Below are 16,184 nucleotides of genomic sequence, written 5' to 3' on the forward strand. Positions count from 1 at the left end.
CTCTCAGTTTCTCTGGGTGTGTCCTTGTTTCTCAGCTTTTCTGGAGCTTTCTCCAAGAGGATCTCTTAGCTCCTGCCTTTATCCTCTTATAAAGGCCTCCAGTAAGAGGATTAAGACCCACCTTGAATGAGATGGGCCACATTTCAGCTGAAATAACTTAATCAAACGGTCCCACTTACAATAGGTCTGCACCCACAGGAATAGATTAAAAGAACATGGCCTTTTGGGGGGTATATAACAACTGCAAGCCACCACAGTATACATACAAACACATTCCTAAGAAAACAAGGAAGGACTATTCATAATCACTAAAGCCATCATTTCTGTAACTGGTCACATGGACATCGCTTGTGTTTATAACTACCTGTTACCATTGCTCACTCCGTATCGCCTTTACCATCAGAAAACACCTCAGCTGATCTCGGTTCTTTGCCTGGTGAGGTGACCCATACCTTCATTCTTGAAGGGTATGGGCCATTCAAAGTACTTCTTGGATTAGGTTGTTGCAGTTTTCCAATTACTTTAATCAAGGGATCTCCTGTATCCCAGGCAAATTTTTCTTTACTCCATTGTGTGGAAGACATCTATTTCCCCTTGACAATCAGGATCAATTATCTCAGTCAGTACAGTAATTCCCTTCTTTGCCTGTTGATTCAGAAGCATGAGGAGGCCAAAGTGGCCCAGTTGCAGTCTTAACTTCCAGTTCAGAGGACTCATTGCTGTGTCTCCTAGTGGAAGCACTCCTCCTTTCAGAATAAAGAACGCAGATCAGCAGAGCGTAAGGTCATGGGGACAGGAAGTAAAACTTTTTCTAGTGGATCACTCCCATTCCCACCCCTTGATGGCTGGACCCATCAATCCTGGCTATGGGAGAAGCAGCATCATAGAGTGGAAGCTGATGTAGGTTATATACAGCCTCCTGCCCCAGTCCTGCAAGGTATTGCCACTCAGTTGGTGCTGCTACTGAGTCTTCAAAAGGTCATTTTATCATCATCCTATCAATTCAGTTGCTTCAGAATGGTGGAGAACATGGTAAGACTAGTGAATTCCATGACCATGTGCCCACTCCTGCACTTCCTTTGCTGTGAAATGTGTTCCTTGATCAGAAGCAATGCTGTGTGAAATACCATGATGGTGGATGTAAGGACCTAGGGTCCAGGCCCCACACCTCCTCTGTTTGAGAGCAAGTCATATAAGCCATCTACATGACGGGACAGATGTTAAAGGTCAAAGAATGTAAAATCCCCCTCCACTAATAACCAAATCTCACAAGAATCTGCTGAAACTCTGTTGTAACCAAATCTCATAAAACTGTTAAACTGTATAAGTCATTCCTGGGCATGCCTCTCTCTTTTTTTTCTCTCTTGGCTTTGGGTGGGCTGCAGACTTTTATCTCCCAACCGGCCTCCATTGGGATGATCTTCCTCTTGTCTGTAAGTCCATAAGCAAACTCATGGGTAATCTTCTGTCTAGCATGTTCTCTGGTCTCGGGGTTATATTGGGCTTAAACAGTGGATAAGACTTTCTGTAAGTCCATTGGAGGTAGTTTTTGCAGAAGTATTGCATTCGGGGAAAGCACAGGCAGCAGGCTGATCACCTTGGGGAATGGTGCCATATCAGGGATTGAGAGTTGGTCTCTGCTGCTGGCAGATTGGACACTCACCAGTGGCTATAACCAGGTTGATGTTGATTAGCGCAAGTCTATGTTGCTATGTCTATGCGTAGCATCCCTACCACCATAGCCACTTTGTTCATGAGCCCTTTGGACAATGAAAGAAATGACTGGGGGAAAAAAGACTGACTGGTATCCACAAAATGGGTCATCCACATAATCATTAAAATCTTCCTCTGCTGAAGTCACCCTCTGGTGAGCATTCACATGGGACACTAATATCTTCATGTTTCTCACCCATTGGGAAAGGTCTAGCCACATATCTCTCCCCACCATACCTCTCTGTCACCTATTTTCCACTCATGTTCCTTCCAAGTCTATGATCATCCAGGCAAACTGTTTAGCACTGCCTTGCCAAAACAAAGTCCCCTTTGCCTACAAGATAAGCATCTTTAGTTTGGTATTCAAGACCTTCCCTGATCAGGCTACCTTTCCAGTCTCAATTTAAAACCTCTATTCAACGTGTGCCCCCTACCTCGTTTCATGCCACTTTATTTGCTTTCCCTATCCTCTTCCCTTCCTCCCTGGTGTACCTTTACTAGAGCCCAAAATACCTTGCTGATCATCTCCAAATCTTTCAACCCTTAACTAAAACCTCTCTGCCCACCCCAATCAAAAATGTCCTCTTGCTGTCTGTGCCTGTTCTCCATAGCATCATCTAATATCTAGGGCAGACCACTAACTTTGCAATGATCTCTTCCTCAGAAGGGCCCAGGTGTGACACCCAGTACAACGTCTGGATGAACTTATTTATTGACCAACTACAAGATCTTAGTCTTATAGAACAAATGAGAAGACAATAAAGGAAAACAAAACAAAACCAGCACCCAGTATCAACTATCCTTAGCAAGCTCCTCATCCTCACATCCCAGCTTCTCTCCTCTCACGCAGTGTATGGGTCCACAACTCTGTCCCACCCTGTATTGCTTTATAGAGCATTGGTCTCCTGGAGGAAGGAGATGCAGCCTCTGACCTACCTCCCTCTCCTTTTTCATAAGCTAAGCAGTGGGTTGGGAACGAGCAGAGCTGGCCAGGGTGGCAGAAAGGGGGTTCTTGTGTTAGGGATCCTCAGACCCTAGTAGCTGCAGACCTCTTCATAGCCCCACCTTCGTAAAAGACATTCCCAGTCCCCATCTCTGCTCCAACTGGGCAAGACAGCACCATGCCCTGGTTCAGGTTAGGTTGAGACCTGGCTGCAAAAGTGTCAGTCAAACACGGCCCAATTTCTGGGGGGACTTGAGTGGGTGAGATGGGCTGTGTAAGGCCCCGCCTCCTGGCAGAGGGGATGAAAACAAGCCCAGTTGTCCTGAAGGGGCACTGTACTAGCGTCTTTCAAGCCCTCAAGCCTTCAAGTCTGCCAGCTAGTGCCCCTTGGGCCCACTGTCCAGGGCGAATGCCCTTCTTGCACAGACTGCAAATGCTCTGCCACTGTTGCCTGCCCTTGGGTCCACCAGCCTCTGCAGAGACTCAGCGCTATCTCCCCCACCTGGAGCTAACTTGTCCCCAAGTATTCCCCTCCCCGGACCCCTTTTTGACTTCAGACTCTGTATTCACTTCCCTGTTTCACACCAGAAAGATGGTTTCAAAGTTCGACTTGGGTCTGACCCTGAAATCAGGTGACCTTGCACCTCCAGTCAGTTAAGACCTGTTTGTATCCTAGCAAAATGCTTTGAACCCATCTTCTCTTCTCCATTTCTGCTGCCACTTCACCAGCTGACACCACCACCACCACTGTCTCTTGTCCCTATGGGAGTGGCCTCACCAACTGGTCTCTGCTGCAGATTCCTTGTACTGCTCTCCCGAGACAGTCTCCCCTGGGATTCTCCCAAACTGTCAGAGAGCTCTTGGAATGCAGGCTTGCAATGATCACATGATCTCCTTGGACAAACCTTTCAGTGACTTCCCATCACTTCGATGATCCAAACATCAAAACATGGTATGCAAGTTTCTGTCTACATTCCTGCTACTTCTACTCCATTTCAGTCATCTTATGTTCCAAGTCCTCACTGCTTCCTCTCCATTTCCATCACTAAGCATGCTCTCTCCCATACCATCCAATGCAATTGGGTTTCCCAAGAAGCAGAGGGATTGGTGTGTAGGAGGTTTATTAGGGAGTACTCCAAGTTCAATAACTGCGGAAGGGAATGAAAGGAAGCAGTATTGAGCTTGAAACGTCAAGCTGCATTAGAGTTTCAATGGAAACCTCAGCCATTTGTACATGGAGTTTGAAAGATGGGAAGACTCTACAAAGCTGTCCAAGGTTGGAGTGCAATGACCAGGCATTCTCATCCCAATGTCTATCAGTTATTGGAGTTAGGCCACCCTGGGAAGTGGGGTATGACCTTAGGTAAAAATGTTACACTTAATGATGCCTACGATTCCCAGTCTAAAGGCAGGGAGAATAAATTCCATCATGAAAGGCTCAATCACAATTCCAAGTCCTTCCTCCAGAAAGGACTTAAGACCATCCCTCTCATTTTACAGATAGGGAAACTAAGGCCCAAAGACAGTTTCAGTTCATCAGCTATCAGTGACACAGACATAATAAACAGCTACTACTTAAGTATTTAATTTATACCAGGCTTGTACCAGACGCTAGAGGCTTTATCTAATCAAATACTCATGACAATTCTATGAAGTAGGTACCATAATTATCTTCATTTGCATACATGGAAACAGGCTTAGAGCAGCTGGCTGAATATTTATCCCAGATAACAGAGCTATTAAATGATGAAGCTAGAATTTGAACCCACGTCAATCTGACTCAGAGAACATAACTAATAACCACTGAGCTGAATTATTCTTCTCAGTGCACCAAACAAACATCATGGGCTTTACGAGATACCGAGGATAGGGGCACAGGGACTGAGGGTGAGGGCATATTACTAACTATGTGAATTATTTTTAAGAATGGATACAAGCAACTACTACAGAAAGCAAAAAAATTTCTTTCTGTTTTCAGGGCAAGAGAATAAGCATATGTGCTTCTAGATAAATCAAGTTTTATATCAACTAAAAATCAAACATGCCAAAATAATTTTCAGCTTCTTTGTCCATTCCATATGAGTGGCTCTGGCTCTGAAAGCATTGCTCCATCCCCAGCTTTGCTGTCTCTCCAACAGAAGACTTCAGTTTCCAACCAAGAAGGATGTCTATCTAGGTGCATTTCAGCAAACCTGGAGGGCTCTCCTTCTGCCCCTACTGCACCCCCAAATTGCTAGGTCTGAAGGGGAGCAGCAGGATGTCCCAGTTGGGTTTGCAAAGAACCTTCCCTGAGATCTGAGAAACCACCAAGGTTGATCCCTCTTTCCTCTCATCCTCCAGTAAATTGAAACCTATGCAAACAAAAAGACCCCAAAATGTAAATTCACAATGTAGAAGTAGTGTTAAGTTACAGTAGAATAATGTAGCCCAAATGAACTCCATAAACTGTGTCAGAAAAGGTAGATTAATTTGTTCAACAAACATTCATTGTAATCCTACCAATGGCCCGGGTCACCTGCTCTATGCAGTGTGTATAAGAATCACGTGGGTAACTTGCTAAAATGCACATCCCTAAGCCCCGCCCCATAGTTTCTGATTCATCTGGTTGGGGCAGAGGCTTAGGAATCTGCATTGTAACCAGTCCCATGTGATTCTGAGGTGGGTGGTCTTCAGGCATAGCTTGAGACACCTGCCTTAGTGAGTTTTAAGTTCTGATCAGCTTTTTTTACTTAAATTACTTTAATTTGGGGCTTTAAAGAGATGGAAGAGATATATAATTTCTAAATCCTTCAAGAAACTTTAGAAAGACCTCCTGGAAAGAGTTTCTGTGCAACAATAATACACCAATATGTCACTCTTCCCTTTCAAACAGGAGAAAGACATTGTGTCATCCTGTGGCCTGAGGGTTTTACTGGAACAATTCAAGGAGGGTGGTGTATGTGTGTGTGTAAAATTGCACTGGCTTGTGTGCTTAAGCTGTGTGTACTTTGCCATATGGATGTTCTATTTGAATTTTAAAACAGCAAAACATTTTTTGTTGTTGTTTAAGACCGTGTAAGGCCAAAGAACAGAAGGGGTTTAAAGATGTTGTTTTAGAGGGAAGGAGGAGGAAGTTGGGGTGCTGGTAGAGAAGAAAACAGGGAAAAGGGAGAAATTCAGACTATTTCCTCTCTGCTGAAGGCACCAAGTAAATCCTCAATAGCTGGTGAACTTGAAAAAGAGCTGGAGATGGGAGTTCACAGATACAGGTGCAAATAGGCTAGAGTTCAGGCTGCTGTAGGCCAGACCCTGTGGCTATGAAAGAAAGGGAGGCACAGAAGGCATAAAGAGGGTCCTGGCCCTATGGGGAGTTTGCAGTCTTAGAGTTCTAGGTGTGTGGCCTTGAGTAAGTCATCTGGCTGTTCCAAGCCTCTACGTGGACCTTTAAAGTGGTACTGGCTCCTCCAAGACACAGTGAGAAGTAATGGGGATGATGGATGTGAAACTGCTGGTAAATCGTAAAGGGCTGTTAACGCTAGTTATTAAACACAATCCACCTCAAGGTTAGGCCACATGCAAGTGTGGAATGAGCACGTGTCCCAGTCCAGCTCTGCAAATGACTCCCCATCTCTTCCTCACACCTGCCCACCTGTCCACCAACTAACTCACAGTGGTGAGAGGTGAAGGTTTCCTTTCTTTTTCTTTTCTGTTTTGAGCCAACTTGATGTTGCTTTGTGCAGGCCTGAAAAAACGAGATTCCTTTCAGCCCAACCCCGTCCTCCAGCTGTTCTCCATGACCCCCAGTACCCCCCTTCACCTTCTCCCAAGTAGGGCCAGCTGCCGTCACAGGGCCCACCTGCCTCCCCCCTGGCCGCTTGGAGGCCCTGCCAGAGGGCTCACTGAAGGCCTCCAGGGACCAAAGCAGCTTGGGCACAGAGAGGAAAGAAAACAGGCACTAAAATGAAATGAATTATCAATAAATGTTTTTTAATTAAAATTGTGAATCTTTTTCTGTGCAGAAGAGGCTCTTTAAGAACAATTGCTCTCCCTGAGTGGCAGGCGAAGAGCTCACGAGCCCTTCCCAAAGCCAGGGAAGGAAGGGAGGTGGGAGCAGAGAGGTGACCGGCGACTCACGAGTCCCCTTTTCTAGGGGTAAGAGAGCAAAAAGGAGAAAGGAGAGAAAGGCTGGAGGGAGAGATCTGGATAACCACGGCCACCACCAGCAGCTGAGGTTCCTGGGGGAGGAGCTGAGCTGTTGGGGACCCTGAAGCTGAGATTTTGTCTTTTCTTTTGTTCTGTCTGTAAAATTATGCCACCTTCTCCCTCCCTTCACCCCCCTCTCTAGCCCCAGCCCCCAGCCGAGGAACCGCAGCCAGAACCACCCACGGAAAACAGCCCTGGGGCCACCCAAGCAGGCGCAAGAGGCTGTGGAAGGACAAGATTTGAGACACAGGAGTGACAGAGACAAACAGGGACAGGAACTGGGAGACGCAACCGAGGGGAAAGAGGTGGGAGGGAACCCGATGGCCCACCCTGAGCAATCCTTAGAGGGAGTGCCGGGCTGCCGATCAGGAGCCAGGAGTGAAGAACGAAAGCGTGGAAAAGAGGGAAGGCAGCTTCGTATAAGAGAAAGTAAGAAGAGGGTGCGAGCTGGGAGGAGGGCAAGGAAGGGAAAAGCAAAGAAGCTGAGGGGTATATAGCGGCTTTGAGAAACTAAAGTGGGGTGTGAGAGCTGTGGCTACTCTGATCCCGGCAAAACGCCGAGCTCCTGGCGAGCGCCCCAAATCCCGCGGCCCCGCGCCCCAACCCACACTCACTTCAAGAACTCCGCCGCCCACACCCGGTCGCCGCCTGATTTCGGATGCCTCCAACAGGCGGTTCAGGGATAGTTCAAGCGAGGGAGTCGAAGGGTCTGCCTTGTCCGGATGCCCCCGAGAGAGCTGAGGGTCTCTGCACACACAGAGACCATAGGAGGGGGCCCAAGCCTCTGTGCCCGCTGGGCCCCGCGGGGTCGCAGGCCGCGCAAGCTCAGTTATCTGAAAGCTTTTGGGGAGCATGTCCTGAAGTCCCCTCCCCAGCCTTCTTAGCTTCCCAGATTTGTCTACATCCGTCACCACTGCATACGTACTGAGGTGGTGGTAGGCGGTCCCTTCCAGGAATTAATATCTAATTCATTCTCTTGCTCCCTCGAGTTTCTCTCTAAAGGTGTAGAAACTTATTCAAAGTTCCAGGCCCTGTGCTCACACAAAATCCAAAATGCTTCCGGGATTGACATGCCGCTGGAGAAATGCTAGAAACTTGGGAGGCAGGGATTTTAGGGTGTCCAGAGACAAGTTCCTCAATAAATCAGGAAACACGAAGTGGGAGAGCGAGGGAGAGGGTATAAAGGCCGACATCCTAGCGAAGGACAGAGAGACAGAGAGCGAGACCCGCAGAGAAGCGGAACAAACCAACCTAGCCGCGCGTCTCTGTCTCTCCGGGAACCGAAATCTGCCCCCAGTCTCATCTCAGGCAGGCTTACGGTCGCAGTCGCGAGCCCGGCACTGTTGGGGACATGCCACCCTCTGCCCCAGGAGTCCCCACGCCGAGCCTCGTCATTTTCTGGGTCTGGCTGCTGCTTCTTCGTCTTCTTTTTGTTTGTTTGTTTTTGCTTTTGTTTTGTTTTGTCCTTCAAATATAAGACAAAAATACGCCTCATTTACCATCATAGATATATATATATATATATTTCACTCTCACCACATAAATACAAAACATCCAAATAGCCAAAACATTCAGAACAAAGTTAGTAGCCAGGATTCAGTGACACCTACCCGCGTTTGAATCATTCGTTATTTCCTTCACTATTTGCCTTTTTTAAAAAAAAATTTTTTTCCAACGTAATTTACAATAAAATTGCTATTTTTAAAATGCTCTGCGCTCGCTTTCGGATGGACGAATACATTCTAGACCCTGCGGCACCTCGCGGTCTTTGTGATTTTGGTTAAAATGCGGGTGGTTGCGGGAAGGTCGCTGCTGCGAGTGGGAAGGGGCGAGGTCGCGCCGGCGTCGCGGTCCGGGTTTCGGGACTGGAACTATTGAAACCCTGATACTCGCACGGAGGGTGAGGGAGTGCCTTTCCTACAGGCCACGCAAGAAGTTGGTCTGGACACTGAAACTCCAGCCCGAAAGAGTCCCAAGCTGCGTCCCCGCCTCCCCAAGTCCCCAAAGAACTACTCGGAAAACCAGGCGCTTCCCGCGCGCTGGAAGGATTTTGTGAATTCAGGAGTGGGGAAGGGGAGGCCGTGGGTGCTGGTGCGTTTCCAAACTCAACAAGCCAGCTCCGAGCCACGGAGCAACCGGTGGGGAGAAGCGCCGGCGTCGGGGGGCCGCTCTTCTCTCCAGGAAGAGCCTGACGCTGCCCGCAACCCTCGCGAAACAGCCTCGGAGGGAAGATTTTGTATTTTCTCTCATTAGGGGCGTTGACTGTTTCTTTGCTTTTTTTTCTCCCCTTCAAATTCCTGTTTAAAGTCACTACAACCAGAATAATTTTGCATTGCCCTGTGACCATTCTCTCTTCTTAATTTTCTTACCAAACTCCATTATTACAAGTATTTAAAAACAATGTTTCCACTTGATATGTTTTCGTGTGGTAATTATTCTTATTTTATTGCGGACTTGATCAAATTTATACCACCGTTGCCTACCATGATGTTGGGCTTATTGTTTCCTGGGGTCGGGGGTGATAGTGATTGGAGTTTCTCTAGAAGGGAAATTCGGCAGGACTTGTCCCGCGGAAGGCGTGGGCGCCCCGGCTCTCCCAAGTGGTCCTCAAAGTGGGGCCCGGGGGCTTCCAAAGCCCTGGTTTCTTTGGGGAGAGGAAAGAAGGACCTCCTTTTTGGTCTAAAGAAACCTGTAAGCCTTTTCAGCCCCTGGGGTCAGCGTGCAACTTTCATCTTTCAAATATTCATAAGGAATCATCAGCAGCGAAGCAGCAGCACGATCTAGAGCAGGTGTCCCGAGATTCGGCCTCAGACCCAGTCTTTTTCCCTCCAGGGCCGAGCATTGGTTAGGGCCTGGGTTTGGCTAACTTGGGCATCTTTCCCAATTCTTTGGATCTTTCCTGGGGTTCAAATGGAAGTTGGGGGGTGAGAGTGGGGAATGGGAAGTGAGGAGTAAAAAACATGGAGAGAAGGCGGGGGGGGGGGGGGGGGGGGCGCCCAAATGAGATGAAACTGGCAGCAGGGTGTGGTGGGGGAGAAGAGCTTTCAGAGGCCTCGTGGGAGCCGTAAGCCCGGCGCAGGAGCCTCGGGCGCCTAACGCGCGTGAGTCCATAAATATCACCACAATATATACTATAAATATAAATACAGGGAAACACTTAAAATCAGTCCAGCGCTTTTTTCTCGGCCCCTTCTTTATTGTTGGTCCGGGAGTAAGGCTCGAAGGCCGAGGAGCTCAGGTATCGGGCGGAAAGTTCTTGCAAATTCCCCGCCAGCGAGCCGGCCATTGTCAACGGGGCGGAGGACAGGCGGCTGGCGACAGAGCCGAGCAACGAGGGCACTGGCAGGCTGAAGAGGCCGTGGCCCGCGGCCGACGCGCCTGCGTGCAGTCCCCCAGGCCCGGCGGACCCAGGCCCAGGTGCGCCGCCCACTGCCGGAGGGTGCGGGGACGCGGCACTCGCCGGGCCCGGGGCAGCGGCAGCAGCCGCGGCCGACCCCGCGGCCGCGCCCGTGCCCAAGGCCGGCAGACTGGGCCCGCGCAGCGCGGAGCCGAGCGCGCCCGTGGCGCAAGGCGGGAGCAGAGCCGGCAGGCCGGGCGGCGACAGCAGGCGGCCCTGCTCCAGCAGACGCAGCACGCTGCACGTGGCCGCCGTCTCCGACACAACCGAGCGCAGCTCCGAGTCCTTGCCCTGGTCCTTCTTCTGCTTCGTACGCCGGTTCTGGAACCAGACCTTCACCTGCGCGCCGGGGCGCGGGGAAGGTGGGAGAGAGGAGACAGGGGGAGATGGGCGTCAGAGGGCCGGATTCCTGGGGCTCTAGGAACTCAGGAACCCTCGGGAAGGGCCTCCCCCGCTCCTCTCCCATCCCAACCCCATCCAGCAGCGGGAAAGGTCGCGGCCGGGACGCAGCTTGGGGAGCAGGCGCCACCACGAGGGAGACACAGCTCCACTGGGCTGCGCTTCCGGGTCATGGAAGCAGGCCCAGGCCAGAGCCAGAAACGCATAACAAAGTAAAAAATATATAACCACGACGCTAACTCCGAGGAAGACCGAAAGGGATTTCACCCAGCCGCCCGCAGCCAGCCTTAGGGCTCACAGATCTGAGAATCAGACGGGCCTCAGATCAAGCCAGCATTTCCGGGAGAGGGTGTGAGGCATGAAGGATGCTGCTTGGGAAGTGGGCAGTGTGTGGGGAGAAGTGTTTTGGGGCGTTCCTGGATTCAGGCCTCTGACCCAACTGTCAACACATTAAACTACAGAGACACTTGTTGCAGGCCACAGGAGGTATGCTGGGATCAGACTTGACCTTCAACTGGGGAAGGAAAGGACCCTGTAGGCCAAGCTTTCTCCACCTCTCCCCACTTCCAGCTGGGTGGGAGTGGTACTCATAATTTATCATAATTTATCACTTCTCTGCTCCCCAACTTAGGTTCCAGGAACTTCAGCATCATGGGATGGAGTCAGGAGGCTCCAGTGGACTAAATTCTCTCTGCCCACCAACCTCCCCTCCTGTAGCACTGCCTCTTCTCCCTCTCCCTCTTTTTAGGCCTAGTTGGTGGCCCAAAAAGGAGTTTGGCAGCTATTGGGAAAGGTTATCTTATCTACATTTTGTAAACTAAGAAGGGATAGTGGCAGAGAGAATTTTAAAAGCTACCATGCCAACTTAAATTTGAAAAGTTGTTCTGGCCTCTCAGGCTCCCTCCCCCCAGATTCCAGGCCTAAAATACTTCCCTGCTACTTCAGGGCTGGGCAAAGGCAATGTGACATGCCCTGGCCAGGCCCTAACGGCCTTCACAGATCTCTATCTCTGAAGTGCCAGGGCCCAGGGCCCATGTGGCCAGTTTCAGTGGCATCACAAGCATTTAGCATGAAGGAAAAGACCTAAAGCACAATCGACAGTGCCCACTTCTGGGACCCCAGATATGCTTCCTCTCCCATACCTCACATATTAGAGAGAACACAGGGACCCCCCAGGTGCCCAGAGTGGTGCTAAGGGCAGAGAATGTGGGTGGGCCCTGCTGAGAGCCTGTTCTGCACTGGCAGATATCCATGAGGTGAGCACCTTTCTTATCCTAGGAGTTACCCACGTGACTTGGCCCCAGTCCCACTCTCTGCAGAATGGGTCTGGGTGCTATGTAAAACTGGAGTATCCAAAGGTGGGTGATGCCTGGAAATCTGGCAAAAATAGGGTGACCAAAACAGGGGCAAAAATCAGTTCTTTAGAGAGCAGAAGCAAGCAGGGGATACTCAAAACTGGGACTTGTTTTTAAATTCCAAAAATATGAGGTTTGGGGCCTCCTGGCTCAGACTGAGGTGGGCAGAGCATGGGTCCTGGAAGATCTGGGGGTGCGGGTGGGGGAAGGAGATGGTTTATTTGAAAGGAGAAAACCTTAGGCCTTTCTCCCCCATCCTCCCCATTTCCTAGAAGCCTCTGTCCAGAGTCAGGCCAGACGTGGAGGAGTTAGAGGGCACTGTGGGAGCAGCGGAAAGGGAGGCTGTGAGGGCCCTGACGGCGCAGGGTACCTGGGTCTCGGAGAGGTTGAGCTGCCGGGCGAGCTCGGTCCTCTCGCGGCCCACCACGTACTGGCAGCGCTGGAACTCCATCTCCAGCCGGTAGAGCTGCTCCGCGGTGAAGGACGTACGTGTCCTCTTGGGCCGGTCCAGGTCCAGGCCCTTGGGCAGGATGATCTCTCGGATGGACCCTTTGGCATCTGGGGAAAGGGAGATGTCAGCTGCCTGTACCCTGCATACTTCCTCGCCTCTCTGGCCCCAGCTGGCAACGGGGACAAGGTCCCCAACACCCTGTAGTCCCAAGGGCGAGGGGGGCTTCGGTCACTACTACGTGTGTGTGTTGGGCGGAAATAGGGGCAAAAGGACTAAGTCCACACCGCTAAGAGACAGGGAACCAGGCTTTGCCATTTTAAAGCTCCCGGGACAAGGGATTAAAAAATAAATAAATTCCGAACAAGCTGATGTTCCTTCCGGCCTGGCGGTCCCGGCTGCGCAGTCGAGTCTCCACACAGACCGGCCCCGGCTCCGGGACGTATCGACCAGACCGTGCTGCAGCGGTCCCCACTCCCACCCCGGGTCTCCTTCCCTCCAGAGTCCGGGCGGCGGAAGAGGGAGGGACCCAGTTCGGGCCGGCGGGGCCTGGCAATCTCCGGGCGGGGGCGGTGCTGGCCAGGGCTGGGCCTTGCCGCAGCCGCCCGCGCCGGAGCCGAGCGCACGCCGTGGTGCCGAGCCGGGCCGAGCCGATAGCCGAAGCTGCATCCCCGGCCAGGCATGCAGGCCAGCGGCTTCTCCGGCGGCCGCGGCCTGGCCCTCAGCGCGGCGCGGGTAATGCGCCAACTGGCCGGGCCGCGGCCGGCGGACAGCGGCTGGTCTCCCACGCCCGCGCTCCCCTTGGGTGCGCTCAGCCGCCAGGGCACGAGCTTCAGACAGCTCCTCCGGTCCGGAGGGCGCGCAAGCGCCCTCCCGGAGTTTCCTGCTCCTTTCCGGGGCTGGAGGCCTCAGCCTGGGGCCCGGCCCCGTCCGCGCAGCGCCTCGGCTTCCTTCGCAGCCGGCCCGGCGGGGCCCCGCGGCTCTGGAGGGCCGAGACCGCTGAAGAGCGCGCGCCTGCGAGCGCCAGGCGCCGGTACCAGCAGCCTGCGGGCCTCGGGACGGGGAGGAGCAGCAACTTTCTCCGATGTCCTAGCCAGCGACCCCTCCCCGCCGGTTCCGGTCGGCGCGCCGCCGGGGCCCGGGAGTCATGCCCCGAGGAACGCGCCCCGCAGCCCTGCCCGTCCGTACCTCGGACCAGGATCCGGCGGCAGTAATCCGGGTCGGCTGTGGAATTGGATTTACTTTTGTTGCAGTCTTCCGCGGCGCCCGACGCCGAGAAGGCGCCCTGCGGCTCCTTGAGAAAGGCGGCTGGGAGGTTCCCTTCCGCGCCCTTGCTCTCCCGGCTCTCCTTGTGCGCGGTCTTCGAGACCCGGGCAGCCTCGGCGTCGGAGTGGCACCGAACGTCCATTTTGTCTGATTTCCCGAACATAGGAGAGGCAAGAATAACAAAAAAGGAACCGAAGAACGGAGAGAGGGGGAGAGAATGAAAGAAAAGAGAAAAGGGAAGAACGAAAGAAAAATCAAAAAGAGAAGAGGGGGGGAAAGGAGAGAGAGAGGTAAAAATCCCTACAACGAAGTCCCCACGCCCGGCCAGGCTGGTGGCGAGCGGCGAGAATGAAAGTCCCCGGGGGGCGGTCGCGAGCGGGTCAGCCGCGACGGCCGAGTGGCGCGCTCGCCGAGAGGAGGCCAGTCTGGTCCAGGATTCCAGCGGAGGAGCGGCGAAGCCGCGTCGTCAGCGCCCGGGTCCTCTAAGCACGTCCAGTGTCCCCAGCCTGACGATCAGGTAGCGAGCAGCGCAGCTCCGAAATGCTGCCGCGTCCGCCTGTTACTGAGACGGCGAGTTGGAGTTGTCCGACACCCAGGGGGACGCACACTCGCTGTAGCAATTGATTACGGGTAATTTCGCAGCCCCCACGTTTCGGTTACCTCATGAATACACTAAATTGTTTGGATAATATATCAGATCGTAATGGATGGTTTCTGTCCTTGTCCCCAATCAAGTAGGGGGTTAGCCAGTGAATAAACGGAAATGATTGGTCTTGCTTTCAGGAAACACACAATCAAAGACCCACACTTCCAGAAAAACTTTTGACAAGATTCATCCTGAATTGTTAGTACTATTAGCAGGCATTATTAACTTTCCTTTGCCTTTGACCCTGTGCTCACATACTGGCTGGAAGGATTTACTTCACACTCACCAGATAGAGCTGAATGGGGAGGGAGAAAAAATTAAAACAAAAAACCGTCCACACCCTTTAGCAGAAGCAGTTGCCTCTAGGAGGAAACAAAAAGAAGGGGGAGAGGAGAAAAAGTTTTCCCAAAAAGTATCTCCCCACACTCAAAAAGCTGAGCTTTCCCCTCAACAACTCCTTAACACACCTCGATGCTGACAGCCATCTTAAACTGCCACCTCTCTTCATTTAATTCCAGTTGGATTTTTCATCCCTGCACCTCCGGCAGCCCTGAGGCAGCGCATTCAAAGGGCAGCTTTGTACTCAGAGTCCAGCAGGAGAGAGACGGGGAGAGGGAGGGAGAGAGAGAGGGAGAGAGAGAGGGAGAGAGAGGGAGAGAGAGAGAGAGAGAGAGAGAGAGAGAGGGAGAGGGAGCCGTGAAAATCTCAACTGTGAGATCTGCTTCAAAAAAAAAAAAAGTTTTCCCCTAGCTATTTCATTGTCTCTGCTACAATATCTTTGAGAAAAGCAACAGCCAGTAATCCAATAAGAGCATTGATTAGGCTACAATGATTCAATTCAAGCGCATGGCCTTGTGCAAGGAGCATGCTCCAGCCCTTCTCGTCACCTTGCCGGGGCAGAAGCCCTCTCCACGCCGCTCTCCCCATTCATTCCTTTATGGGAAATGCGGAGCAAAAGGAGTGAAAGATGGCAATTATCTAATTGGACTATTAACAAACAGTCCTCTGAGTGCGGCGGTCTGGCGTGGCTCCTAGGCTGGGGAAGGGCCGTGTTCCCTGCCCTCATTCACAAAGAGTTCAGGGGCCGGGGAGGAAAGGGGTTTTTTTAAAGGGAGTCGGGGAGGGGGGTGGAGAAAGGAGAGGTGGGAGGTTTGGCTGAGAATTTTTCCACACAATTCCAAGAATGGGGGCGGAGGCGGGCGGGGGAGGGAGCTGGCTGGGGGCGGGGGTCGCGGCGAGCGGGTGGGAGGGAGGAGGGAGGGGGGCGAGTGTGTGTGGCGGGCGCGGAGGGGCTCCCGCGCGCGATGAGGCGCGCACCGCCCGCCGCCACCGCCCGGGGGCCACCTCCCAGGTCCCCGCTGCCGCCCCTCCCGACCCCACCAAACCGCGGCGGGGTGGAGGGTGGGGGTGGAGGAGGGGCTAGCCGGGCCCCTTCCCAGTCTCCAGCCCCCGCCCCCCCCACATTCATGTCCCCTCCCCCGCCTCTTAGGAAAATCACACTCAGTCGCTCCGGAGGGAGTCTGGTCCTAGAGGCAGACCTTAAGCTTTTACTTTATTTTGCTGGGGGTGGGTGGGGTGCGGCATGGGGTGTCCTGAGCTGCTCTCTGCAGGGCGGCCAGTTTCCCAGGTCCCCCGCAGAAGGGCGGCCCATCCATCCCCTTCGCTGCCAGCGCGGCCCTCGAAGCCCGACCCCATCTGGGCGGAGGGGTGGCAAGTGTCTGCTTTCTCACCGTCCTCGGGCGGGTCGGTGGGAGCCGGGCAAGTAGGGGGGGAGGGTCCTTGCGGCCGCCCTGCACTGAAGAAGTGGAGTGGGATTTAGGTAACATCCCCCCAGC

The 16,184-nt window shown here is 52.7% G+C and overlaps 1 protein-coding gene across 1 annotated transcript; it reads right to left on the reverse strand.

Annotated features, from left to right (window-relative positions):
* Nucleotides 1-10,001: 10,001 nt before the first annotated feature.
* On the reverse strand, nt 10,002-13,866 carry VAX1 (ventral anterior homeobox 1). Its single transcript, XM_077124425.1, has 3 exons — nt 13,626-13,866; nt 12,360-12,547; nt 10,002-10,574 (listed from the first exon to the last, which is right to left on the reverse strand). Exons 1-3 carry the CDS (start codon nt 13,864-13,866, stop codon nt 10,002-10,004), a joined length of 1,002 nt encoding a protein of 333 aa, XP_076980540.1.
* Between the last annotated feature and the right edge of the window lie 2,318 nt (nt 13,867-16,184).

Source organism: Tamandua tetradactyla, chromosome 13 (genome assembly GCF_023851605.1).
Source record: "Tamandua tetradactyla isolate mTamTet1 chromosome 13, mTamTet1.pri, whole genome shotgun sequence".
In the NCBI taxonomy this organism is placed as follows: Eukaryota; Metazoa; Chordata; class Mammalia; order Pilosa; family Myrmecophagidae; genus Tamandua; species Tamandua tetradactyla.